The following is a 25,599-nucleotide window of genomic DNA, read 5'->3' as shown; positions in this document are numbered from 1 at the left end:
TGAAACTTCCCCTGCCTCATAGTCCAGGAGAATCCCCACTGCCCGGGGTCTCTCACTCCCAGCCTGGCACTGGGAGGATCCTCAGAGCTGCTGTATAAGTAGAGAAGAAAGGCAGGAGAGAGCCAGTGAGGGTGAGGGAGAAGGTGTAGAGATGAGATTTATTCTCTGCATTGTAAAATGAAACTTCCCCTGCCTCATAGTCCAGGAGAATCCCCACTGCCCGGGGGCTCTCACTCCCAGCCTGGCACTGGGAGGATCCTCAGAGCTGCTTTATAAGTACAGAAGAAAGGCAGGAGAGAGGGAGTGAGGGTGTGGGAGAAGGTGCAGAGATGAGATTTATTCTCTGCATTGTAAAATGAGACTTCCCCTGCCTCATAGTCCAGGAGAATCCCCACTGCCCGGGGGCTCTCACTCCCAGCCTGGCACTGGGAGGATCCTCAGAGCTGCTTTATAAGTACAGAAGAAAGGCAGGAGAGAGGGAGTGAGGGTGTGGGAGAAGGTGTAGAGATGAGATTTATTCTCTGCATTGTAAAATGAAACTTCCCCTGCCTCATAGTCCAGGAGAATCCCCACTGCCCGGGGTCTCTCACTCCCAGCCTGGCACTGGGAGGATCCTCAGAGCTGCTTTATAAGTACAGAAGAAAGGCAGGAGAGAGCCAGTGAGGGTGTGGGAGAAGGTGTAGAGATGAGATTTATTCTCTGCATTGTAAAATGAAACTTCCCCTGCCTCATAGTCCAGGAGAATCCCCACTGCCCGGGGTCTCTCACTCCCAGCCTGGCACTGGGAGGATCCTCAGAGCTGCTTTATAAGTACAGAAGAAAGGCAGGAGAGTGCCAGTGAGGGTGTGGGAAAAGGTGCAGAGATGAGATTTATTCTCTGCATTGTAAAATGAAACTTCTCCTGCCTCATAGTCCAGGAGAATCCCCACTGCCCGGGGTCTCTCACTCCCAGCCTGGCACTGGGAGGATCCTCAGAGCTGCTTTATAAGTACAGAAGAAAGGCAGGAGAGAGCCAGTGAGGGTGTGGGAAAAGGTGCAGAGATGAGATTTATTCTCTGCATTGTAAAATGAAACTTCCCCTGCCTCATAGTCCAGGAGAATGCCCACTGCCCGGGGTCTCTCACTCCCAGCCTGGCACTGGGAGGATCCTCAGAGCTGCTTTATAAATACAGAAGAAAGGCAGGAGAGAGCCAGTGAGGGTGTGGGAGAAGGTGTAGAGATGAGATTTATTCTCTGCATTGTAAAATGAAACTTCCCCTGCCTCATAGTCCAAAAGAATCCCCACTGCCCGGGGTCTCTCACTCCCAGCCTGGCACTGGGAGGATCCTCAGAGCTGCTTTATAAGTACAGAAGAAAGGCAGGAGAGAGCCAGTGAGGGTGTGGGAGAAGGTGTAGAGATGAGATTTATTCTCTGCATTGTAAAATGAAACTTCCCCTGCCTCATAGTCCAGGAGAATCCCCACTGCCCGGGGGCTCTCACTCCCAGCCTGGCACTGGGAGGATCCTCAGAGCTGCTTTATAAGTACAGAAGAAAGGCAGGAGAGAGCCAGTGAGGGCGTGGGAGAAGGTGTAGAGATGAGATTTATTCTCTGCATTGTAAAATGAAACTTCCCCTGCCTCATAGTCCAGGAGAATCCCCACTGCCCGGGGGCTCTCACTCAGGGGGAGCTCGGTCCTGGGGGAGGTGAGGGCCCAGCATTTACCTCCATACCACAGCCTCACTCCCCAGTATCCCTCCTCAGGTGATGGTGAGATCTCCCCCTTCCTCCTCACAGAGTCTCTGCACACCCCCAGCGCACAGTAACCCCCCTCCCCCACCCCCACCTCCCAGTAATGTCTCCCCGAGGTGAAGTCCTCACGCCCCAGGACACAGGGATAAGAATCAAATCTCCGGGGACTGGGGAGGAAGCTCTGCCTCGCCCCTCCCCCTCTGACCCTTTTCCCATCCTCAGACAGGAGGAGCCAGGGATGCGCAGTTTCAGGATCCAGAGTCACAGGCACTGCAGAGAGGAGGAGACATTAATAAACATGAGCACCCACTCCTCATTGGCTCCTCACACACCTCTAACCCCCATTGGTTCCCTATACACCCGGCTCTTACTCTCATTGGCTCCTCACTCTCCCACCCCCTGAACCTCATTGGCTGCTCCCTGAGACAGTTCCTTAGTCTATGAGAGGAGCTCTGTTATTTGCTGTCACTCACTGAGAGGGCTGAGCCATACCAGTGATCCTATTGGCCGGCTGCTCTCCAGTATCTCCCATTGGACTGATTCCCCTGACATCATCAGTGACAGAGAGTTTCTAATTGGCTAATTCCCTGCCGGGCTTCCTATAACTCACAGCCCCATTGGCCTCTTCTTCCCATTTATATTTCCCTTCCCTGAAACCCCTCCCCCTGTGACCCCCCTCCATTAAAGCCAGGGGCAGTCCTTAGTATAAGGGGCGGGATCTGGGTCACTCCCTGCATGCGCTCCTGAGGCAGGAAGTGCAGTAATTGCCCCGTGCGGCAGGAGGGAGCGGTGCTGGCGCTGGGGTCTGCACTGGGAGAAGCTGCACCGGCCACGCAGGCGGGAAGGAGACGCAGAGAACGGGGCCAGCACAGAGCAAGGGGCAGAGGAGAGGGAAGGCTGCAGGGGCGGCAGATTCACAGCTGAGAGGGGGAAGGGGAGAGGGCTGTGGGATGCAGAGGTGGAGGGGGAGGTGAGGGAGGATGATTTCAGACAGAAGGTGGGTGAGGGGCAGGGAATGGAGGGACGGTGATAGTGATGGAGGAAGAGCCAGGGGAGCTCAGGAGGCTGTAGGGGCAGCAGATTCACAGCTGAGAGGGGGAAAGTGAGGGGAAGGGTGAGGCTGGAGGAGACCCTGTAGCAGCTCTCATTCATAGCCGGGATCATTTGTATAATTACTTATATCAGAGGCAGTTACCTGCATATCTGCCACATCCCATCCACCACTCTGAATTAAAACAAAGAGAAACACGGATCAGAGGTCAGAGAAGAGAAATAAATACAGTGCCAGGCAGAAATATATTTATCAGACTGAGAATAAAACTTACCCAGTCCTGCAGGGGGGGAAGAAACAGTAAGAAATAGAGAAATGTTAGAGCTTCCAGTTTATAAAACGTCCGTCAGAGAACTTGTGACATTTCCTCTGTTATAAAGAAAGAACTTGGCATTTTATATGCGCTAGAATAGAATCATAAACAGATATTTATACAAATGATAATTCTCTGTTTTTATGTTCATCAGACGTATAACAGAAATCCCAGACAAATTCACGCTGTCTTCTTATTGCTATTTGACAGATAATTCAGAATTGTCAGAGGTTCCTCTTTGGGATTTTATTGATTTCTGAGCCAGGAAGTTGTTTCAAAACTGATTCTGCATTTTGTCTCCTGTTCTAAGGCTGATGCTGAGGATACAATCAGAATAAAATTGTTGGGACTTCTCAGGGTAATTATCAAAGACATTTCTAGTGGTAAAAATCATTAATTGTGTCCCCTGAATATGGCTGAAGGAACAAGGGCTGAGTGGAGAGGTTTCCAGGAAGAGGTGTTAAAGGTGCCCCTGTTCAGTGAAGGTGTTCCCTGGGTGTGGGTATTAAAGTAGCACACATTGACTGGAAGCATTCCCAGGGGGAGGGTGCTAAAGATGCATGCAGTGAGTGCAGATGTTCCTGGGGGAGGGTGCTAAGGATGCATGCAGTGAATGGAGATGTTCCCGGGGGGAGGGTGCTAAAGATGCACGCAGTGAGTGGAGATGTTCCCATGGGGAGGGTGCTAAAGATGCATGCAGTGAGTGGGGATGTTCCCAGGGGGAGGGTGCTAAAGATACATGCAGTGAGTGGAGATGTTCCCGGGGGGAGGGTGCTAAAGATGCATGCAGTGAGTGGAGATGGTCCCAGGGGGAGGGAGCTATAGATGCATGCAGTGAGTGGAGATGGTCCCAGGGGGAGGGAGCTATAGATGCATGCAGTAAGTGGAGATGTTCCCAGAGGAGGGTGCTAAAGATGCATGCAGTGAATGGAGATGTTCCCGGGGGGGAGGGTGCTAAAGATGTATGCAGTGAGTGGAGATGTTCCCGGGGAGAGGGTGCTAAAGATGCATGCAGTGAGTGGAGATGTTCCCTTGGGGAGGGTGCTAAAGATGCATGCAGTGAGTGAGATGTTCCCAGGGAGAGGGTGCTAAAGATGCATGCAGTGAGTGGAGATGTTCCTTTGGGGGAGGGTGCTAAAGATGCAGGCAGTGAGTGGAGATGTTCCCTGGGGGAGGGTGCTAAAGGTGCATGCAGTGAGTGGAGATGTTCCTGGGGGAGGGTGCTAAAGATACCTGCAGTGAGTGGAGATGTTCCGGGGGGGGGGAGGGTGCTAAAGATGCATGCAGTGAGTAGAGATGTTCCCTGGGGGAGGGTGCTAATAATGCATGCAGTGAGAAGAGATTTTCCTGGGAGAGGGTGGTAAAGATGCATGCAGTGAGTGCAGATGTTCTCTTGGGGAGGGTGCTAAAGATGCATGCAGTGAGTGGAGATGTTCCTGGGGGGAGGGTGCTAAAAATGCATGCAGTGAGTAGAGATGTTGCTGGGGGGGAGGGTGCTAAAGATGCATGCAGTGAATGGAAATGTTCCCGGGGGGAGGGTGCTAAAGATGCATGCAGTGAGTAGAGATGTTCCCTGGGGGAGGGTGCTAATAATGCATGCAGTGAGAAGAGATTTTCCTGGGAGAGGGTGGTAAAGATGCATGCAGTGAGTGCAGATGTTCTCTTGGGGAGGGTGCTAAAGATGCATGCAGTGAGTGGAGATGTTCCTGGGGGGAGGGTGCTAAAAATGCATGCAGTGAGTAGAGATGTTGCTGGGGGGGAGGGTGGTAAAGATGCATGCAGTGAATGGAGATGTTCCCGGGGGGAGGGTGGTAAAGATGCATGCAGTGAATGGAGATGTTCCCGGGGGGAGGGTGGTAAAGATGCATGCAGTGAGTGAGATGTTCCCGGGGGGAGGGTGCTAAAGTTGCATGCAGTGAGTGGAGATGTTCCTTTGGGGGAGGGTGCTAAAGATGCAGGCAGTGAGTGGAGATGTTCCCTGGGGGAGGGTGCTAAAGGTGCATGCAGTGAGTAGAGATGTTCCCTGGGGGAGGGTGCTAAAGATGCATGCAGGGAGTGCAGATGTTCTCTTGGGGAGGGTGCTAAAGATGCATGCAGTGAGTGGAGATGTTCCTGGGGGGAGGGTGCTAAAAATGCATGCAGTGAGTAGAGATGTTGCTGGGGGGAGGGTGCTAAAGATGCATGCAGTGAATGGAAATGTTCTCGGGGGGAGGGTGCTAAAGATGCATGCAGTGAGTGGAGATGTTCCTGGGGGGAGGGTGGTAAAGATGCATGCAGTGAATGGAGATGTTCCCGGGGGGAGGGGTGGTAAAGATGCATGCAGTGAATGGAGATGTTCCCGGGGGGAGGGTGCTAAAGATGCATTCAGTGAGTGGAGATGTTCCCGTGGGGAGGGTGGTAAAGATGCATGCAGTGAGTGAGATGTTCCCAGGGGGAGGGTGGTAAAGATGCATGCAGTGAGTGGAGATGTTCCCTGGGGGAGGGTGCTAAAGGTGCATGCAGTGAGTGGAGATGTTCCTGGGGGAGGGTGCTAAAGATACATGCAGTGAGTGGAGATGTTCCCTGGGAGAGGGTGCTAAAGATTCATGCAGTGAGTAGAGATGTTCCCTGGGAGAGGGTGCGAAAGATGCATGCAGTGAGTGAGATGTTCCCAGGGGGAGGGTGGTAAAGATGCATGCAGTGAGTGGAGATGTTCCCTGGGGGAGGGTGCTAAAGGTGCATGCAGTGAGTGGAGATGTTCCTGGGGGAGGGTGGTAAAGATGCATGCAGTGAGTGCAGATGTTCCCTTGGGGAGGGTGCTAAAGATACATGCAGTGAGTGAAGATGTTCCCGGGGGGGGGGGTGTGTGTGCTAAAGATTCATGCAATGAGTGGAGATATTCCGGGGGGAGGGTGCTAAAGATGGATGCAGTGAGTGGAGATGTTCCCGGGGGGAGGGTGGTAAAGATGCATGCAGCGAGTGGAGATGTTTCTGGGGGATGGTGCTAAAGATGCATGCAGTGAGTGGAGATGTTCCCGGGGAGAGGGTGGTAAAGATGCATGCAGTGAGTGGAGATGTTCCCGGGGGGAGGGTGGTAAAGATGCATGCAGTGAGTGGAGATGTTCCCGGGGGGAAGATGCTAAAGATGCATGCAGTGAGTGGAGATGTTCCTGGGGGAGGGTGCTAAAGATGCATCATTGAGTGGAGATGTTCCCAGGGGGAGGGTGATAAAGATGCATGCAGTGAGTGGAGATGTTCCCTGAGGGAGGGTGCTAAAGATGCATGCAGTGAGTGGAGATGTTCCCGGGGAGAGGGTGGTAAAGATGCATGCAGTGAGTAGAGATGTTCCCAGGGGGAGGGTGCTAAAGATGCATGCAGTGAGTGGAGATGTTCCCAGGGGGAGGTTGCTAAAGATGCATGCAGTGAGTGGAGATGTTCCCAGGGAGAGGGTGCTAAAGATGCATACAGTGAGTGGAGATGTTCCCAGGGGGAGGTTGCTAAAGATTCATGCAGTGAGTGGAGATGTTCCCGGGGGGAGGGTGCTAAAGATACATGCAGTGAGTGGAGATGTTCCCAGGGCGAGGGTGCTAAAGATGCATGCAGTGAGTGGAGATGTTCCCAGGGGGAGGGGGCTAAAGATGCATGCAGTGAATGGAGATGTTCCCGGGGGGAGGATGCTAAAGATGAATGCAGTGAGTGGAGATGTTCTCGGGGGGAGGGTGCTAAGGATGAATGCAGTGAGTGGAGATGTTCCCTGGGGGAGGGTGCTAAAGATGCATGCAGTGAGTGGAGATGTTCTCGGGGGGGAGGGTGCTAAAGATGCAGGCAGTGCGTGGAGATGTTCCCGGGGGGAGGGTGCTAAAGATGCATGCAGTGAGTGGAGATGTTCCTTTGGGGGAGGGTGCTAAAGATGCAGGCAGTGAGTGGAGATGTTCCCTGGGGAGGGTGCTAAAGGTGCATGCAGTGAGTGGAGATGTTCCTGGTGGAGGGTGCTAAAGATACATGCAGTGAGTGGAGATGGTCCCGGGGGGGGGGGGAGGGTGCTAAAGATTCATGCAGTGTGTAGAGATGTTCCCTGGGAGAGGGTGCTAAAGATTCATGCAGTGAGTAGAGATGTTCCCTGGGAGAGGGTGTTAAAGATGCATGCAGTGAGTGCAGATGTTCCCTTGGGGAGGGTGCTAAAGATACATGCAGTGAGTGAAGATGTTCCCCGGGGGGGGTGTGCTAAAGATGGATGCAGTGAGTGGAGATGTTTCCGGGGGGAGGGTGGTAAAGATGCATGCAGTGAGTGGAGATGTTCCCGGGGAGAGGGTGGTAAAGATGCATGCAGTGAGTGGAGATGTTCCCGGGGGGGAGGGTGGTAAAGATGCATGCAGTGAGTGGAGATGTTCCCGGGGGGGAGGGTGGTAAAGATGCATGCAGTGAGTGGAGATGTTCCCGGGGGGAGGATGCTAAAGATGCATGCAGTGAGTGGAGATGTTCCTGGGGGAGGGTGCTAAAGATGCATCATTGAGTGGAGATGTTCCCAGGAGGAGGGTGCTAAAGATGCATGCAGTGAGTGGAGATGTTCCTGGGGGGAGGGTGCTAAAGATGCATGCAGTGAGTGGAGATGTGCTAAAGATGCATGCAGTGAGTGGAGATGTTCCCTGGGGGAGGGTGCTAAAGATGCATGCAGTGAGTGGAGATGTTCCCAGGGGGAGGGTGATAAAGATGCATGCAGTGAGTGGAGATGTTCCCTGAGGGAGGGTGCTAAAGATGCATGCAGTGAGTGGAGATATTCCCAGGGGGAGGGTGCTAAAGATGCATGCAGTGAGTGGAGATGTTCCCTGGGGGAGGGTGCTAAAGATGCATGCAGTGAGTGGAGATGTTCCCAGGGGGAGGGTGATAAAGATGCATGCAGTGAGTGGAGATGTTCCCTGAGGGAGGGTGCTAAAGATGCATGCAGTGAGTGGTGATATTCCCAGGGGGAGGGTGCTAAAGATGCATGCAGTGAGTGGACATGTTCCCAGGGGGAGGGTGCTAAAGATTCATGCAGTGAGTGGAGATGTTCCCGGGGGGAGGGTGCTAAAGATACATGCAGTGAGTGGAGATGTTCCCAGGGGGAGGATGCTAAAGATGCATGCAGTGAGTGGAGATGTTCCCAGGGGGAGGGTGCTAAAGATGCATGCAGTGAATGGAGATGTTCCCGGGGGGAGGATGCTAAAGATGAATGCAGTGAGTGGAGATGTTCTCGGGGGGAGGGTGCTAAGGATGAATGCAGTGAGTGGAGATGTTCCCGGGGGGAGGGTGCTAAGGATGAATGCAGTGAGTGGAGATGTTCCCTGGGGGAGGGTGCTAAAGATGCATGCAGTGAGTGGAGATGTTCTCGGGGGGGAGGGTGCTAAAGATGCAGGCAGTGAGTGGAGATGTTCCCAGGGGGGGAGGGTGCTAAAGATGTATGCAGTGAGTGGAGATGTTCCCTGGGGGAGGGTGCTAAAGATGCATGCAGTGAGTGGAGATGTTCCCAGGGGGAGGGTGATAAAGATGCATGCAGTGAGTGGAGATGTTCCCTGAGGGAGGGTGCTAAAGATGCATGCAGTGAGTGGAGATATTCCCAGGGGGAGGGTGCTAAAGATGCATGCAGTGAGTGGAGATGTTCCCTGGGGGAGGGTGCTAAAGATGCATGCAGTGAGTGGAGATGTTCCCAGGGGGAGGGTGATAAAGATGCATGCAGTGAGTGGAGATGTTCTCTGAGGGAGGGTGCTAAAGATGCATGCAGTGAGTGGAGATATTCCCAGGGGGAGGGTGCTAAAGATGCATGCAGTGAGTGGAGATGTTCCCAGGGGGAGGGTGCTAAAGATTCATGCAGTGAGTGGAGATGTTCCCGGGGGGAGGGTGCTAAAGATACATGCAGTGAGTGGAGATGTTCCCAGGGGGAGGATGCTAAAGATGCATGCAGTGAGTGGAGATGTTCCCAGGGGGAGGGTGCTAAAGATGCATGCAGTGAATGGAGATGTTCCCGGGGGGAGGATGCTAAAGATGAATGCAGTGAGTGGAGATGTTCTCGGGGGGGAGGGTGCTAAAGATGCATGCAGTGAGTGGAGATGTTCTCGGGGGGGAGGGTGCTAAAGATGCAGGCAGTGAGTGGAGATGTTCCCAGGGGGGGAGGGTGCTAAAGATGTATGCAGTGCATGGAGGCATTTGTGGGGGTTGTTAGTATGTTAAATCGAGCATTCTCATGGTGGGGAGTGGGTGTTAAGGTCAGAGGAGGAAGAGTACACAGTTAGATGAATTTCCAAATATTCATTTTTGCAGCAAAACCTGCTGAGGAGGAAGGAAGTTGGGGGCGATCATGGACAGACTAGAGGGGGAGTGGAAAGGAACTGAGAGACAGATGGACTGAGCTGCTCTCTCTGTTGGTAAAACACAATATTCACAGTAAAGTGATGACTTATCTGTATATAAAGTTAAATATTACATGGGGGTCATATTCAGTAGGAAGTGAGTGATAGATGGACTGAGCTGCTCTCTCTGTTAGTAAAACACAATATTCACAGTAAAGTGAGGACTTATCTGTATATAAAGTTAAATATTACATGGGGTCATATTCAGTAGGAAGTGAGTGATAGATGGACTGAGCTGCTCTCTCTGTTGGTAAAACACAATATTCACAGTAAAGTGAGGACTTATCTGTATATAAAGTTAAATATTACATGGGGGTCATATTCAGTAGGAAGTGAGTGACAGATGGACTGAGCTGCTCTCTCTGTTAGTAAAACACAATATTCACAGTAAGTGAGGACTTATCTGTATATAAAGTTAAATATTACATGGGGTCATATTCAGTAGGAAGTGAGTGATAGATGGACTGAGCTGCTCTCTCTGTTGGTAAAACACAATATTCACAGTAAAGTGAGGACTTATCTGTATATAAAGTTAAATATTACATGGGGTCATATTCAGTAGGAAGTGAGTGACAGATGGACTGAGCTGCTCTCTCTGTTGGTAAAACACAATATTCACAGTAAAGTGAGGACTTATCTGTATATAAAGTTAAATATTACATGGGGTCATATTCAGTAGGAAGTGAGTGATAGATGGACTGAGCTGCTCTCTCTGTTGGTAAAACACAATATTCACAGTAAAGTGAGGACTTATCTGTATATAAAGTTAAATATTACATGGGGTCATATTCAGTAGGAAGTGAGTGACAGATGGACTGAGCTGCTCTCTCTGTTGGTAAAACACAATATTCACAGGAAGGTGAGGACTTATCTATATATAAAGTTAAATATTACATGGGGATCATATTCAGTAGGAAGTGAGTGACAGATGGACTGAGCTGCTCTCTCTGTTGGTAAAACACAATATTCACAGTAAAGTGAGGACTTATCTGTATATAAAGTTAAATATTACATGGGGGTCATATTCAGTAGGAAGTGAGTGACAGATGGACTGAGCTGCTCTCTCTGTTGGTAAAACACAATATTCACAGTAAAGTGATGACTTATCTGTATATAAAGTTAAATATTACATGGGGGTCATATTCAGTAGGAAGTGAGTGACAGATGGACTGAGCTGCTCTCTCTGGTGGTAAAACACAATATTCACAGTAAAGCGAGGACTTATCTGTATATAAAGTTAAATATTACATGGGGGTCATATTCAGTAGGAAGTGAGTGATAGATGGACTGAGCTGCTCTCTCTGTTGGTAAAACACAATATTCACAGTAAAGTGATGACTTATCTGTATATAAAGTTAAATATTACATGGGGGTCATATTCAGTAGGAAGTGAGTGACAGATGGACTGAGCTGCTCTCTCTGGTGGTAAAACACAATATTCACAGTAAAGCGAGGACTTATCTGTATATAAAGTTAAATATTACATGGGGGTCATATTCAGTAGGAAGTGAGTGACAGATGGACTGAGCTGCTCTCTCTGTTGGTAAAACACAATATTCACAGTAAAGTGATGACTTATCTGTATATAAAGTTAAATATTACATGGGGTCATATTCAGTAGGAAGTGAGTGACAGATGGACTGAGCTGCTCTCTCTTTTGGTAAAACACAATATTCACAGTAAAGTGAGGACTTATCTGTATATAAAGTTAAATATTACATGGGGTCATATTCAGTAGGAAGTGAGTGACAGATGGACTGAGCTGCTCTCTCTGTTGGTAAAACACAATATTCTCAGTAAAGTGAGGACTTATCTTTATATAAAGTTAAATATTACATGGGGTCATATTCAGTAGGAAGTGAGTGACAGATGGACTGAGCTGCTCTCTCTGTTGGTAAAACACAATATTCACAGTAAAGTGAGGACTTATCTGTATATAAAGTTAAATATTACATGGGGTCATATTCAGTAGGAAGTGAGTGACAGATGGACTGAGCTGCTCTCTCTTTTGGTAAAACACAATATTCACAGTTAAGTGATGACTTATCTTTATATAAAGTTAAATATTACATGGGGGTCATATTCAGTAGGAAGTGAGTGACAGATGGACTGAGCTGCTCTCTCTGTTGGTAAAACACAATATTCACAGTAAAGTGAGGACTTATCTACCTTATAAATGGGCCATGACCGACGGCCCGCACATGCGCAGTAGAGCACAGCTCTACTGCGCATGTGCGGGCAAGGACGTCGGTCTTAGCCAGCGTAAAAAAACAAACAAACATGGTGGCGTTGGGTGGCAGCGGCAGCGGCGATGGCGGCGTCGGGTGGCAGCGGCGATGGCGGCGTCGGGTGGCAGCGGCGATGGCGGCGTCGGGTGGCGGCGATGGCGGCGTCGGGTGGCAGCGGCGGCGGCGTCGGGTGGCAGCGGCGGCCAGTAGCGAGGGAGGAAGGGAGGAGAGAGAGAGAGAGAGGGAGGGACTGAGTGGGAGGGGGAGGGACTGAGTGAGAGGGAGGGAGGGGGAGGGAGGGAGTGGGGAGGGAGGGAGGGATTGAGTGAGGGGGAGGGACTGAGTGAGAGGGATAGAGAGGGACTGAGTGGGAGGGAGGGACTGAGTGGGAGGGGTAGGGACTGAGTGAGAGGGAGGGAGGGAGGGGGTGGGGAAGAGTGAGGGGGTGGGGAAGACTGAGGGGAGAGGGAGAATGAGGGAGAGGTGAGAGGGATGTGAGTAAGTGGAAGGGTAAGAAGTTGTGGAGCAGAGAAAAAGGGAGTGGAGGAGGGCTGAGGGAGAGGGGATGGGATTGAGACAGGGTGGGGAGTGACTGAGGGAAGGGGAGAGAGGTGGGTGTGACTGAGGGAAGGGGAGGGAGGTTTGAGTGAGGGGAAGGAGCCAGTGGGAGACAGAGTGAGTAAGACTGAGGGGTGGGAAGGGGGTGAGTGACTGAGGGGAAGGGGGAATGAGGGAGAAAAAGTGTAGGAGGGTGCTGTTTTCGAAAATGGACCGAAAACAAAAATGTAATGTAGCCCGTTGTGACGGGCTTAACGGCTTGTCTTTATATAAAGTTAAATATTACATGGGGGTCATATTCAGCAGGAAGTGAGTGACAGATGGACTGAGCTGCTCTCTCTGTTGGTAAAACACAATATTCACAGTAAAGTGAGGACTTATCTGTATATAAAGTTAAATATTACATGGGATCATATTCAGTAGGAAGTGAGTGACAGATGCACTGAGCTGCTCTCTCTGTTGGTAAAACACAATATTCACAGTAAAGTGAGGACTTATCTGTATATAAAGTTAAATATTACATGGGGGTCATATTCAGTAGGAAGTGAGTGACAGATGGACTGAGCTGCTCTCTCTGTTGGTAAAACACAATATTCACAGTAAAGTGAGGACTTATCTGTATATAAAGTTAAATATTACATGGGGCTCATATTCAGTAGGAAGTGAGTGACAGATGGACTGAGCTGCTCTCTCTGTTGGTAAAATACAATATTCACAGTAAAGTGAGGACTTATCTGTATATAAAGTTAAATATTACATGGGGATCATATTCAATAGCAAGTGAGTGACAGATGGACAGAGCTGCTCTCTCGTTGGTAAAACACAATATTCACATAAAGTGAGGACTTATCTGTATATAAAGTTAAATATTACATGGGGGTCATATTCAGCAGGAAGTGAGTGACAGATGGACTGAGCTGCTCTCTCTGTTGGTAAAACACAATATTCACAGTAAAGTGAGGACTTATCTGTATATAAAGTTAAATATTACATGGGATCATATTCAGTAGGAAGTGAGTGACAGATGCACTGAGCTGCTCTCTCTGTTGGTAAAACACAATATTCACAGTAAAGTGAGGACTTATCTGTATATAAAGTTAAATATTACATGGGGGTCATATTCAGTAGGAAGTGAGTGACAGATGGACTGAGCTGCTCTCTCTCTGTTGGTAAAATACAATATTCACAGTAAAGTGAGGACTTATCTGTATATAAAGTTAAATATTACATGGGGATCATATTCAATAGCAAGTGAGTGACAGATGGACAGAGCTGCTCTCTCGTTGGTAAAACACAATATTCACATAAAGTGAGGACTTATCTGTATATAAAGTTAAATATTACATGGGGGTCATATTCAGCAGGAAGTGAGTGACAGATGGACTGAGCTGCTCTCTCTGTTGGTAAAACACAATATTCACAGTAAAGTGAGGACTTATCTGTATATAAAGTTAAATATTACATGGGATCATATTCAGTAGGAAGTGAGTGACAGATGCACTGAGCTGCTCTCTCTGTTGGTAAAACACAATATTCACAGTAAAGTGAGGACTTATCTGTATATAAAGTTAAATATTACATGGGGGTCATATTCAGTAGGAAGTGAGTGACAGATGGACTGAGCTGCTCTCTCTGTTGGTAAAACACAATATTCACAGTAAAGAGATGACTTATCTGTATATAAAGTTAAATATTACATGGGGATCATATTCAATAGCAAGTGAGTGACAGATGGACTGAGCTGCTCTCACTGTTGGTAAAACACAATATTCACAGTAAAGTGAGGACTTATCTGTTGTGATGCAGTACGACCTGGCCCGGGGCAGAAACAGCTGAGACACAGCCGAGCAGAAGCTAGTGGTACCAAACTTGGCCACCGGAGGGCGCTGAGGAAGGTAGCAAAGACTACACTTCCCAGGTTCCCCGAACCAACACCTGACCCCTGGCTGGAGCCTGAGCAGGAACAGGTGGAGGAAATTGGGACTGATCCTTATGACTCAGCAGAATCTATGGAGGCTGAGGAAGAGGGCGTGCCACCGTGGTGGACCTGGCCACAAAAGCCCGGCTCCTGAGAGTCTCAGGAGGAGGAGATGGAGGTAAGCTGGGGAGAGGAAAGCTCCAGCTGTTCCTCTATGGAGGTGGAATAACCAGGAGGTTGGGGGATGGTAAATCCTGTATTGCTGTATGGATGTATGAGAAAGGCGGGAAGGGAATTGTGTTTTAAATGCTGTGTACCCTGGGGCTTGTAAGGACAACCATGCATTAGTATAAGGCTGCAGCCGCTGAGCTACAGCACCACATTAAACTCCTTATTGATTAAGATCCTTTTTCTGTGTACTGCTTGGGAGTGCCAGGACTGGGCCTGGCACTCTGACTAGAGGCTGTGAGGAGTCCATAGCAGCGCTGTGCATGAGCTGTGCAACTAGACGGGACGTGGCATAGGAGCGAAGCCAGAGGCCTGAAGCCCAGCAAAGCCCCACAGCGTGCTGAGCGGAGGGACCTGATCGTGACAAATGGTGGCAGCAGTGGGATCCTTGAAACTCGCTGACTGGAGGGCGGACCCAGCGGTCAACTACCTGTGCTTCTACTGACCTAGTGAAGGTAAAGGCGAAGGAGGGCGTCGGGGCAGGATTGCTCACTGAAGCCGGGGGAAAACAGAAAAAAAAAAAAAAAAGTCTTGCCACTTTTAGTTTCTGGTAAGCGTCCAGAGCTAAGGGGTGGGACCCGAGGAGAAGTACGACTCTGCGAGAGTCGAAGGGGGCTGGTGTTGTACGGCCACACTTGGTGTTTTTGTGTTTTTTCCAGGCATGGCGTCCGAGGAAGTGCTAAAATGGATGGCAACCCAGATGCAGCAGCAGCAAGAGGCCATGCAGCGCATGATGGATCACCAGCAGCAGCAACAGCTCCCGTTGATCCAGATGTTGGAGGAGCAGCGCAAGGTCACCCAGCTCTGGGCCGCCCAGCAGGTACCCCACACCCGATGACTGGGACTGGCGGAGTAGGCCGGATGGACCTCATGCACGGTATCCACCTAGAGAAGATGGGTCCAGGGGATGACCCTGAGGCCTTCCTGGTCACGTTTGAACGGGTGGCTAGTGTGGCTGGTTGGCCCAGAGAACAATGGTCTGCCCGGTTGGCCCCTTGTTTAACAGGCGAGGCCCAAGCCGCCTATAGGGCTTTGGCCCCGGAGCAGGCCATGAACTATGCCTTGCTGAAGACAGCCATCTTGGACCGACTGGGTATAACCCAGGATTGGTATCGGCGCCAATTCAGGGAAACCTGGTTACAGCCGAAAGACAGACCTCGGGCCCTGGCCCAGCATTTGAAGGACCTCGCATATAGATGGCTAGAACCCGAAGGGAAAACGGTGACTAAGCTCATGGAGCTGATAGTGCTAGAACAGTATATAGGAGCACTACCACCTCCAATGAGGAGCTGGGTGATTCGCCAAGGAGCAAGTGGGCTCGAGAGGGCGATAGTGAATACAGAGAGATACTTGGAGGCAGAAGCAGCTATGGGAGGTGGCGCATCCTCCAACAAAGAGAAAGGGTCTAAAGGACCAGGTCTGAGCAAGGCAGGTAGTCAAGGGGTTGCAAGGAATCAGAGAGGTCCCTTACAGGTGCTCGGTGGAAGGGGTGGACCGCAGGAAGAGACAGGCCCAGGACGGGAGGCGGGGGGTAAGGCCGGCCCCAGGGCGATGTTTCCATTGTGGGGAGCTGGGCACTTCAAAAGGGAGTGTCCACGCTTAGCTACCGCATATGCCCACCCACCGGAGCGAAGGGAGGAAGCAGTATCCAGAGACCCGAATCCCTACTTTCAGCAGGTTCGGGTTAATGGTCAGCCAGTGCAGGCCTTAATAGACACTGGCACTAATCAGGCACTGCTCTCTAAGAAACTGGCTGTGGCTTTGGGACTCAAGATGCCCCAAAAAGGGGAGGTGGTGATACGGTGTGTACATGGTACGGCCGTTAGGTACCCGGTACATGAGGTACTGGTGCGTTGGAGAACCCATGAGGACATCGTAGAGATAGCCATAGTGGAAGGATTGCCGGTGCCCCTCATTTTGGGGAGAGAGTGGAGGCACCTCGCGGAGGTGTTGGCGGGCGGGCAAACTTTGATAACCACAAGAGCCCAAGCCCAGACACAAGAGGTACGTGAGCATGAACCCCCTCTAGGAGAGATTTTTCCCTTTGAGGAGGGGGAGGTGGTGGAAACTCCCGGGGTTAGTCGTAAGCCCCGAGCGGAGAGAAAGAGGGAGAAGAGGAGACAGACTGGCCCAGAGGAAGGTGAGGACGAGGGGTCCACTAAAGAAATGATAGGCTCCCTGCTAGCACAGTTCCCAGAGTTTAAAGAGGAGCAGGTTAAGGACCCAGCCTTGAAGGTGGCCTGGGAAAAGGCTAAAGTATCTATACAACAGCTTGCTAATAAAGAGGCTATGATATACCCCTACTTTATGGTCCAGAAGGGATTACTGTACAGGGTAGAGGAAGGACTGCAGGGACAGGGACCGCATAAACAACTGTTAGTGCCCCTACGGTTCCAACCGGAAGTCATGTCACTGGCGCATGACCATCCCCTGGCCGGGCACTTAGGCCAGGCCCGTGTCACCTTGGCCCGTGTCAAGCGGCGATTCTTCTGGCCCGGTATTTACAGCACAGTTAAGAAGTTTTGCAGCTCGTGCCCCAACTGTCAGTTGGTCGCCCCAAGGGCCCCCCCTAAGGCACCCCTGGTACCCGTGCCGGTAGTACCTGAGCCAATGGACCGGGTAGCGGTAGATATCATTGGACCGATAGAAAAAAGTAAATGGGGTCATCAGTATATTCTCGTGGTATTAGACTACGCGACCAGATTTCCGTGGGCCGTCCCTTTGTGGTCTACCGGGGCAAGGGTGGTAGCCCCGGAGTTGATAAGGATATTTTGCCAGTTCGGCTTTCCACGTGAACTACTGACAGACAGAGGTACCAATTTTATGTCCCGGGAATTGGCAGGCCTATGGGCCCAGTTCAGCATTAAACATGTACGAACCTCAGCGTACCACCCCCAGACTGACGGGCTAGTGGAGCGCTATAATCAAACCCTGAAGTCCATGATGCGCAGTTGTCTAGAAAAAGACGCTAGTAATTGGGATCGCCTCATCCCATTCTTGTTGTTTGCCTCCCGGGAGGTGCCCCAAGCTTCCACAGGGTTCTCACCTTTTGAACTTATTTTTGGGAGACAACCCCGGGGTCTGCTCGATGTCATACACGAGCAGTGGACAGGGGCAGAGGCGGAACCTCAGGACATCATAAGTTACATTGGGGGCATTAGGCAGCAAGCTGAGACCGCACTGGGTTTGGCCAGGGAAAATCTCGAGCAGGCTCAAGAAAGACAGAAGACCTATTACGACCGAGGGGCTAGGGACCGGGAATTTCAAGAGGGAGATCAGGTCTTAATATTGGTGCCTACGTCCCCTAACAAACTTTTGGCCAAGTGGAAGGGCCCAGGGACAATTTTAAGGCGCCTGGGGCCCCTAAATTATCAAGTCAAGGTAGGACTTAAGCGACCCCAGGTGTACCACGTCAATTTGCTGAAACCTTGGGTAGAGAGGCAAAGTATGGCCGCAGATACGATATCCGAGGAAGAGGTGGATTTAGGTCCACAAATAGGGGGAACTTAGTCAAAAAGACGAGGTCCAGATAGGAGAGGAGCTAACCCCCAGGCAAAGAGCCCAAATTCAGGAGATGGTTACACAGGCCAAAGACGTGTTCTCCCCGTTGCCAGGGCGAACCACGCTAATTACGCATGAGATAACAACCCCGCCAGGACAGGTGGTTAGGAGGAGGCCCTATCGCCTCCCTGAAGCCATGCAGGATGAGGTTAGGAGGCAGGTTGAGGAGATGTTGCAACTGGGGGTCATCGAAGAGTCCAGTAGCGCCTGGTGTAGCCCCATTGTCCTGGTGCCTAAGCCAGATGGAACTTTACGTTTCTGTATCGATTTCCGGTTGGTTAACGCGATCTCCACTTTTGATGCCTACCCCATGCCACGGGTCGACGAACTAGTAGAGAGGCTGGGACGGGCTCAGTATTTAACCACCCTGGACCTGACCAAGGGATAGTGGCAGATTCCCTTGGCCAAGTCCTCGAGAGAGAAAACAGCGTTTGCCACCCCAGCGGGGCTGTTTCAGTTCGTGCGTATGAGCTGCGGCTTCTTGTCAGCGCCTCCTAAACCTGGTGTTACGCCCCCATATAGCGTATACAGCGGCCTATATGGACGACGTCCTTATATACTCCACGGAGTGGGAATCACATCTAAAAAGGGTTAGAGCGGTACTGCAATCACCAAGGGATGCGGGGTTGACGGCCAACCCGGCTAAATGTAGGATTGCCCAACGGGAGGTTAAATACCTAGGACATCTAGTGGGGCGAGGGGTGGTGAAACCATTGCTGGATAAGGTGGAGTGCATTAGAGATTACCCGCTGCCCGAGACCCAGAAGCAGCTCCGAGCCTTTTTAGGGCTCATTGGATATTATCGACGGTTCATACCACACTTTGCAGATCTGCCCACCCCTTTAAATGATATGTTAAGGAAAGGGACCCCAAACAAGTTGCGGTGGGAACCACTGGCGGTAGAGAGGGTGGAGGGACTTAAACGGGCCTTGTGCCGAGATCCCGTGTTGAAGGCGGTTGACTTCACGTTACCATTTCTGTTACAGACGGATGCCTCAGGGTGTGGGTTGGGGGCAGTTCTCTCCCAAGTGGACAAAGGGGAGGAACACCCGGTCTTGTACCTTAGCAGGAGACTTCACCCCCATGAAGAAAAATATGCCACTATTGAGAGAGAATGTCTAGCCGTTAAGTGGGCTATTGAAACACTAAAATATTACCTGGCGGGGCGCCCCTTTGTGTTGGTGACAGACCATGCACCCTTAAAATGGTTGCACGTCATGAAAGAGTCCAATGCCCGATTAACCAGGTGGTATCTTACCCTTCAAACCTATCGATTTGAGGTTAGGCACAGGGCCGGTAAGGATCATGTTAACGCTGATTTCCTTTCCCGGTTGGGGGAGAAGACTGGAACTCGGGTGAGGAGTTCCAGGGTTTTTAAAAGGGGGTGGGTGTGTGATGCAGTACGACCTGGCCCGGGGCAGAAACAGCCGGGACACAGAAAAGCAGAAGCTAGTGGTACCAAACTTAGCCACTGGAGGGCGCTGAGGAAGGTAGCAAAGACTACACTTCCCAGGTTCCCTGAACCGACACCTGACCCCTGGCTGGAGGATGAGCAGGAACAGGTGGAGGAAATTGGGACTGATCCCTATGACTCAGCAGAGTCTATGGAGGCTGAGGAAGAGGGCGTGCCACCGTGGTGGAGCTGGCCACAAAAGCCCGGCTCCTGAGAGTCTCAGGGAGAGGAAAGCTCCAGCTGTTCCTCTATGGAGGTGGAATAACCAGGAGGTTGGGGGATGGTAAATCCTGGATTTAGACAAAGAGGTTTAAGAAATGTTGAAGGGATATTAGAGTGCAAATGCTGTTTAACTCTAAGCTTGCTAAGGAGAACCTAAGCAGTTAGGCTTAGGGGGATTGTACAGTCAACCAGGCATTGTTGCAGGGCTGCAGCCGGTGAGGCTACAGGCCTACATTAAATCCTTTTTGTGATAAAGGCCTTTTTTCCTGTGTACTGTTTGGGAGTGCCAGGACTAGGCCTGGCACTCTGACTAGAGGCTGTGAGGAGTCCATAGCAGCGCTGTGCATGAGCTGTGCAAGTCGATGGGACGTGACATAGGGGCGAAGCCGGAGGCCTGAAGCCCAGCAAAGCCCCACAGCGTGCTGAGCGGAGGGGCAGGATCGTGACACTGTATATAAAGTTAAATTTTACATGGAGGTCATATTCAGTAGGAAGTGAGTGACAGATGGACTGAGCTGCTCTCTCTGTTGGTAAAACACAATATTCACAGTAAAGTGATGACTTATCTGTATATAAAGTTAAATTTTACATGGAGGTCATATTCAGTAGGAAGTGAGTGACAGATGGACTGAGCTGCTCTCTCTGTTGATAAAACACAATATTCACAGTAAAGTGATGACTTATCTGTATATAAAGTTAAATATTACATGGAGGTCATATTCAGTAGGAAGTGAGTGACAGATGGACTGAGCTGCTCTCTCTGTTGGTAAAACACAATATTCACAGTAAAGTGATGACCTATCTGTATATAAAGTTAAATATTACATGGGGTCATATTCAGTAGGAATTGAGTGACAGATGGACTGAGCTGCTCTCTCTGTTGGTAAAACACAATATTCACAGTAAAGTGAGGACTTATCTGTATATAAAGTTAAATATTACATGGGGGTCATATTCAGTAGGAAGTGAGTGACAGATGGACTGAGCTGCTCTCTCATTGGTAAAACACAATATTCACAGTAAAGTGAGGACTTATCTGTATATAAAGTTAAATATTACATGGAGGTCATATTCAGTAGGAAGTGAGTGACAGATGGACTGAGCTGCTCTCTCTGTTGGTAAAACACAATATTCACAGTAAAGTGATGACCTATCTGTATATAAAGTTAAATATTACATGGGGTCATATTCAGTAGGAATTGAGTGACAGATGGACTGAGCTGCTCTCTCTGTTGGTAAAACACAATATTCACAGTAAAGTGAGGACTTATCTGTATATAAAGTTAAATATTACATGGGGGTCATATTCAGTAGGAAGTGAGTGACAGATGGACTGAGCTGCTCTCTCATTGGTAAAACACAATATTCACAGTAAAGTGAGGACTTATCTGTATATAAAGTTAAATATTACATGGGGGTCATATTCAGTAGGAAGTCAGTGACAGATGGACTGAGCTGCTCTCTCTGTTGGTAAAACACAATATTCACAGTAAAGTGAGGACTTATCTGTATATAAAGTTAAATATTACATGGGGGTCATATTCAGTAGGAAGTGAGTGATAGATGGACTGAGCTCCTCTCTCTGTTGGTAAAACACAATATTCACAGTAAAGTGAGGACTTATCTGTATATAAAGATAAATATTACATGGGGGTCATATTCAGCAGGCAGGTTACTGGACATTTTATCATGTAAAGTTAGTGGGATAACTTGTGCTGTATGATTAGTGGGATAAATGTTCCTATGAATCTACTTCCCTAAATCTGAGGGTTGCTTACGCTTCCAGCGCTCGTCGTAGCAGAAAAGTACTGGAAGCACCGTAAGCATATAAGAGGTTCCCTCACTCCCAGCAGGGTTTCTGCTGCTCCGGGGGAGGGGGAGGGTTTTGTGAGAGGGGTGGGGAGAGGGGCTGCAAGGATCTGAGATCCCCCTGGCACATTTTACTCTATGGGAGGGGGCTTGGCGGGGGTTAGGGGGTTTGCACGGCTCAGATTTTGAATATTGACCTGCACACTTCTATATATTTCTTTATAACAAAAACAAATTCCCTTCATCTTATACATAACTGAGAGTAGGAGAGTGTAAATGATATTTATTATTTCCATAAGAACATAAGAAGTGTCCTGCTGGGTCAGACGAGGTCCATCGAGCCCAGCATCCTGTCTGACAGTGCCAGTCTGGGGCACCAGTACCCGGCAGACCCCCAATAGTTGATCCATTTCTTGTATCTCACTCCCAGGGATAAGCGCCGGCTTTCCCGAGTCCACCTGGCTAATAACTCTTTATGGACTTTTCCTTCAGAGACTTCTCCAATCCTCTTCTGAACCCCCCATGCTACGTCCCTTAACCATGTCCTCCTGCAACAGATTCCATCGCTTGATTGTGCTGCGAGTGGAAAATACTTCCTATGATTGGAATTAAATCTGCCGCTTGCTACTATCATGGGATGTCCCCTAGTCCTATTGTTATTGAAAGGATAAATAACCGTTCCCTATTTACCCGTTCCACCCCACTCATGATTTATAAGTCCCAATCATATCCCCTTCTCTGCCTTCTCTTCCTCCACAAGTCCCTCTGTAGAATATACTGAGAGAACTCAGAGATTTACATCTAAAATGTGTTGCATAGGGCAGGCTTTGCAATTTGAGATTTTGGCAAATGTAAGAGAGAGAATAAATAAGAGATCGGGGAAGACAGGAGAGAATGGGATCGGGACCACAAACAGAGGAAGGGGAAAGGGAAGAGAGGAGCAATCTCTTATCTGTACAGACAGATTGCAGATCTGCATCTGAGAAACTCCACATTCTGACTGCTAATGATTCAATGCAAACAAATAAAGCAAAAGTAAAAGAGAGATTCTTCTACCTCCAAAGCTTGTGATCACTTTCTTCAATTGCTGAGGGTATCTCAGTGGGAAATCCAATCTCAGGTCAGTAGAAACAGCCTCTGGTTTTGGAAACTTTGCATTCTGACACCTACAGGTAAGAGAGGCACTGGGATTATTCTGGGAGATGTTCACCCCCAGGAGATAGACATGGGGCAGGTAGAGAGAATGAGATATAACTACAGGTAAGAGAGTCACTGGGATTATTCTGGGAGATGTTCACCCCCAGGAGATAGAGATGGGACAGGTGGAGAGAATGAGATATAACTACAGGTAAGAGAGTCACTGGGATTATTCTGGGAGATGTTCACCCCCAGGAGATAGAGATGGGACAGGAGGAGAGAATGAGATATAACTACAGGTAAGAGAGTCACTGGGATTATTCTGGGAGATGTTCATCTCCAGGGCATAGGGATGGAGCAGATGGGATCATCCTGATAATGCCCTGGTCTTCAACCCTGTGAGCTAGGATGGGAAAGTTAGTGGAGGGAGGGTGAACTATTCAGAACAGCTCCTCCAATGAGGTTGCTGGAATAGCCGCCCCCCTGCTGCTTATAAAAGCGGCTGCATTAATTCTAGCTCTGGCATTCTGGATAAGAGTTAAAGAGTGTAGGAGTGTTTATCTGGAGTTGTTCCCCGGTTTGGGTTCTAGGTTACACAGCCTGAGCTGTTACCCAAGTGGGAAGGGGATCAGGGCCTGCGTTGGTGCTGGTTCTACAAGAACATAAGACTTTGCCATTATGGGTCAGACCAAAGGTCCATCAAGTACCTGGGAGGATCCCAAGGGGTAGAGAGAGTCCAAGCTGCTCATCCCAGTGAGAAGGGGATTCCTACAGCTCCACCTTAATAATGGTTTATGGACTTTTCCTCCAGGAACTTGTCCAAACCAAATCCCACTTCTCCCTCCAGTTCACCAATCAATAAGATCCTTTGTTACCCCTCTTATCCCCTTCATGCTCCATCACCAAAAATATAAATTTCCAACCGCACAGCAAAGATGAGAAAGTAACTTGTACCTGCTCAGGGTTTCCTTCACATCCTAGAAGAGAAACGAGACAGAGATTATTTCTAGCTCCACCCTACAGATCATGAGCAGCTGTTATACACTTTAGGATATTCCACACTCAGATCTGTGCAATCACATAACTGCCTGTTTATAGAGCAAAGAAACTCCATGCAATGAAAGATGATCCTCCTTCCTCCTTCTCACAGGCAGGGAGCAGTTTGATGAGGAGCAGACACTGGGGGCTCCTAATCAGAGCTGCCTGGGAAGGAACAGGAGAGAGGCTGAGACTAAGGGGTTTTCTTATAAGAGCTCCCCTGGGAGATGTAAGGAGAGAGGCTGGGCCTGAGGGGTTTTTTTTATGAGAGCTCCTCTGGAAGATGTAAGGAGAAGGGCTGGGACTGAGGGGTTTCCTTATGAGAGCTCCCCTGGAAGGTGTAAGGAGAGAGGCTGGGCCTGAGGGTTTTTTTTTATGAGAGCTCCTCTGGAAGATGTAAGGAGAAGGGCTGGGACTGAGGGGTTTTCTTATGAGAGCTCCCCTGGAAGATGTAAGGAGAGAGGCTGGGTCTGAGGGGTTTTCTTATGAGAGCTCTCCTGGAAGATGTAAGGAGAGAGGCTGGGACTGAGGGGTTTTCTTATGAGAGTTCCCCTGGAAGATGTAAGGAGAGAGGCTGGGTCTGAGGGGTTTTCTTATGAGAGCTCTCCTGGAAGATGTAAGGAGAGAGGCCGGGACTGAGTGGTTTTCTTATGAGAGCTCCCCTGGAAGATGTAAGGAGAGAGGCTGGGACTGAGAGTTTTCTTATGAGATTTAAATTTAAATCAAAGAACCTTCAAATTTGCTTAATTTATACACCACCAGGCATATTGGGAAAAAAACCCTTCCTCTCTCACGGAATATATCACCAAATACATTAACATCAACATACCCACCATCATCCTAGGCGACCTAAACCTACATTTTGACCGCTCCCCTCTCACACCAGCATGTGAAGCAATCCTCTCCACTCTCAAGGCTATAGGATTTAAACAATCGGTCTCAGGCCCAACACATAATGCAGGCCATACCCTGGATGTGATATTCACGAACTCTTTAATCAGCACGGAACCCCCTCAATGCACTCCCATACCATGGTCAGACCACTACCGAGTAGACACTAACTGCACAGTTAACAGTAATCTCCAATCTACACACCCTAAAATTAAAACGATTGAATTCAGGAAAAAATGCCAAATGGAAGAAATCATCGAAGCCCTCACAGATGATCTCCACAAATTAGATCTCACTGATGCCAACTCAGCTTGTCGGTCCTGGCACCAACTCACCAGCAGCATTGCTAATAGACTCTGCCCTTTAATTACAAAAGAGATCAATTCAGAGAGGAAAGATAAAAAACCATGGTACTCCACGGACCTCAGAAATATGAAACGCGAACTCCGTAAACTGGAAAAGAAATGGCTCAGGAACCAAGACTCAACTCATCTACAAAAATTTAAATCGCTACTCCACAAGTATCGTAAATCAACGGATGAAGCCAAGAAAAACTTCTACACAACAAAAATTCATCCATACCAATTCAATCCACGGGCCTTCTTCCAATACGTCTCTAATATTATCTCCCCCTCAATTAACATCTACTCTGAAAATGAGGATAAAAATAAATGTGAGAAATTAGCATCCTATTTCCAGGAGAAGATCACTAATATCATGGCTCGATTTACCTCGCCGTTGCTGCCGGTAAGTTTATTGCCCACAAACACCACAAATAATTCACCCATTCTAACAAATTTTGAAACATCTACGGCATCAGAAATTGAAGCAAAACTAAAAAAAATCAAACCGGCTTTACACCCAATTGATATCATGCCAACAAAAACACTCCTGGCTATTCCTACTAGGATTGCACCCGCGATTGCTAACATCATCAACAAATCCATAACAGATGGAGTTTTTCCTATGCAACTTAAACACGCCATTATAAAGCCCACTCTTAAAAAATCCGATCTAGATCCCTCTGAACCGGCAAACTATAGGCCAGTCTCGAATCTACCGTTATTATCAAAAATCCTAGAAAAAGTCATAAACAAGTA

General features: G+C 49.1%; 1 protein-coding gene across 1 annotated transcript; it reads right to left on the bottom strand.

The window, feature by feature from the left end:
• Positions 1 to 1,526: 1,526 nt before the first annotated feature.
• On the bottom strand, positions 1,527 to 23,547 carry LOC115081593 (E3 ubiquitin-protein ligase TRIM39-like; the record flags this gene model as incomplete). Its single annotated transcript, XM_029586015.1, has 5 exons — positions 1,527 to 2,000; positions 2,926 to 2,955; positions 3,056 to 3,061; positions 22,490 to 22,599; positions 23,525 to 23,547. Coding segments are annotated over 5 exons (643 nt in total), but the record flags the coding sequence as incomplete, so codon positions are not given.
• Positions 23,548 to 25,599: the final 2,052 nt, after the last annotated feature.

This window comes from Rhinatrema bivittatum, unplaced genomic scaffold, assembly GCF_901001135.1.
Source record: "Rhinatrema bivittatum unplaced genomic scaffold, aRhiBiv1.1, whole genome shotgun sequence".
NCBI classification, from domain to species: domain Eukaryota; kingdom Metazoa; phylum Chordata; class Amphibia; order Gymnophiona; family Rhinatrematidae; genus Rhinatrema; species Rhinatrema bivittatum.
The sequence above is the reverse complement of the archived record's forward strand: the minus strand, read 5'-3'. Positions and strand labels throughout refer to the sequence as shown.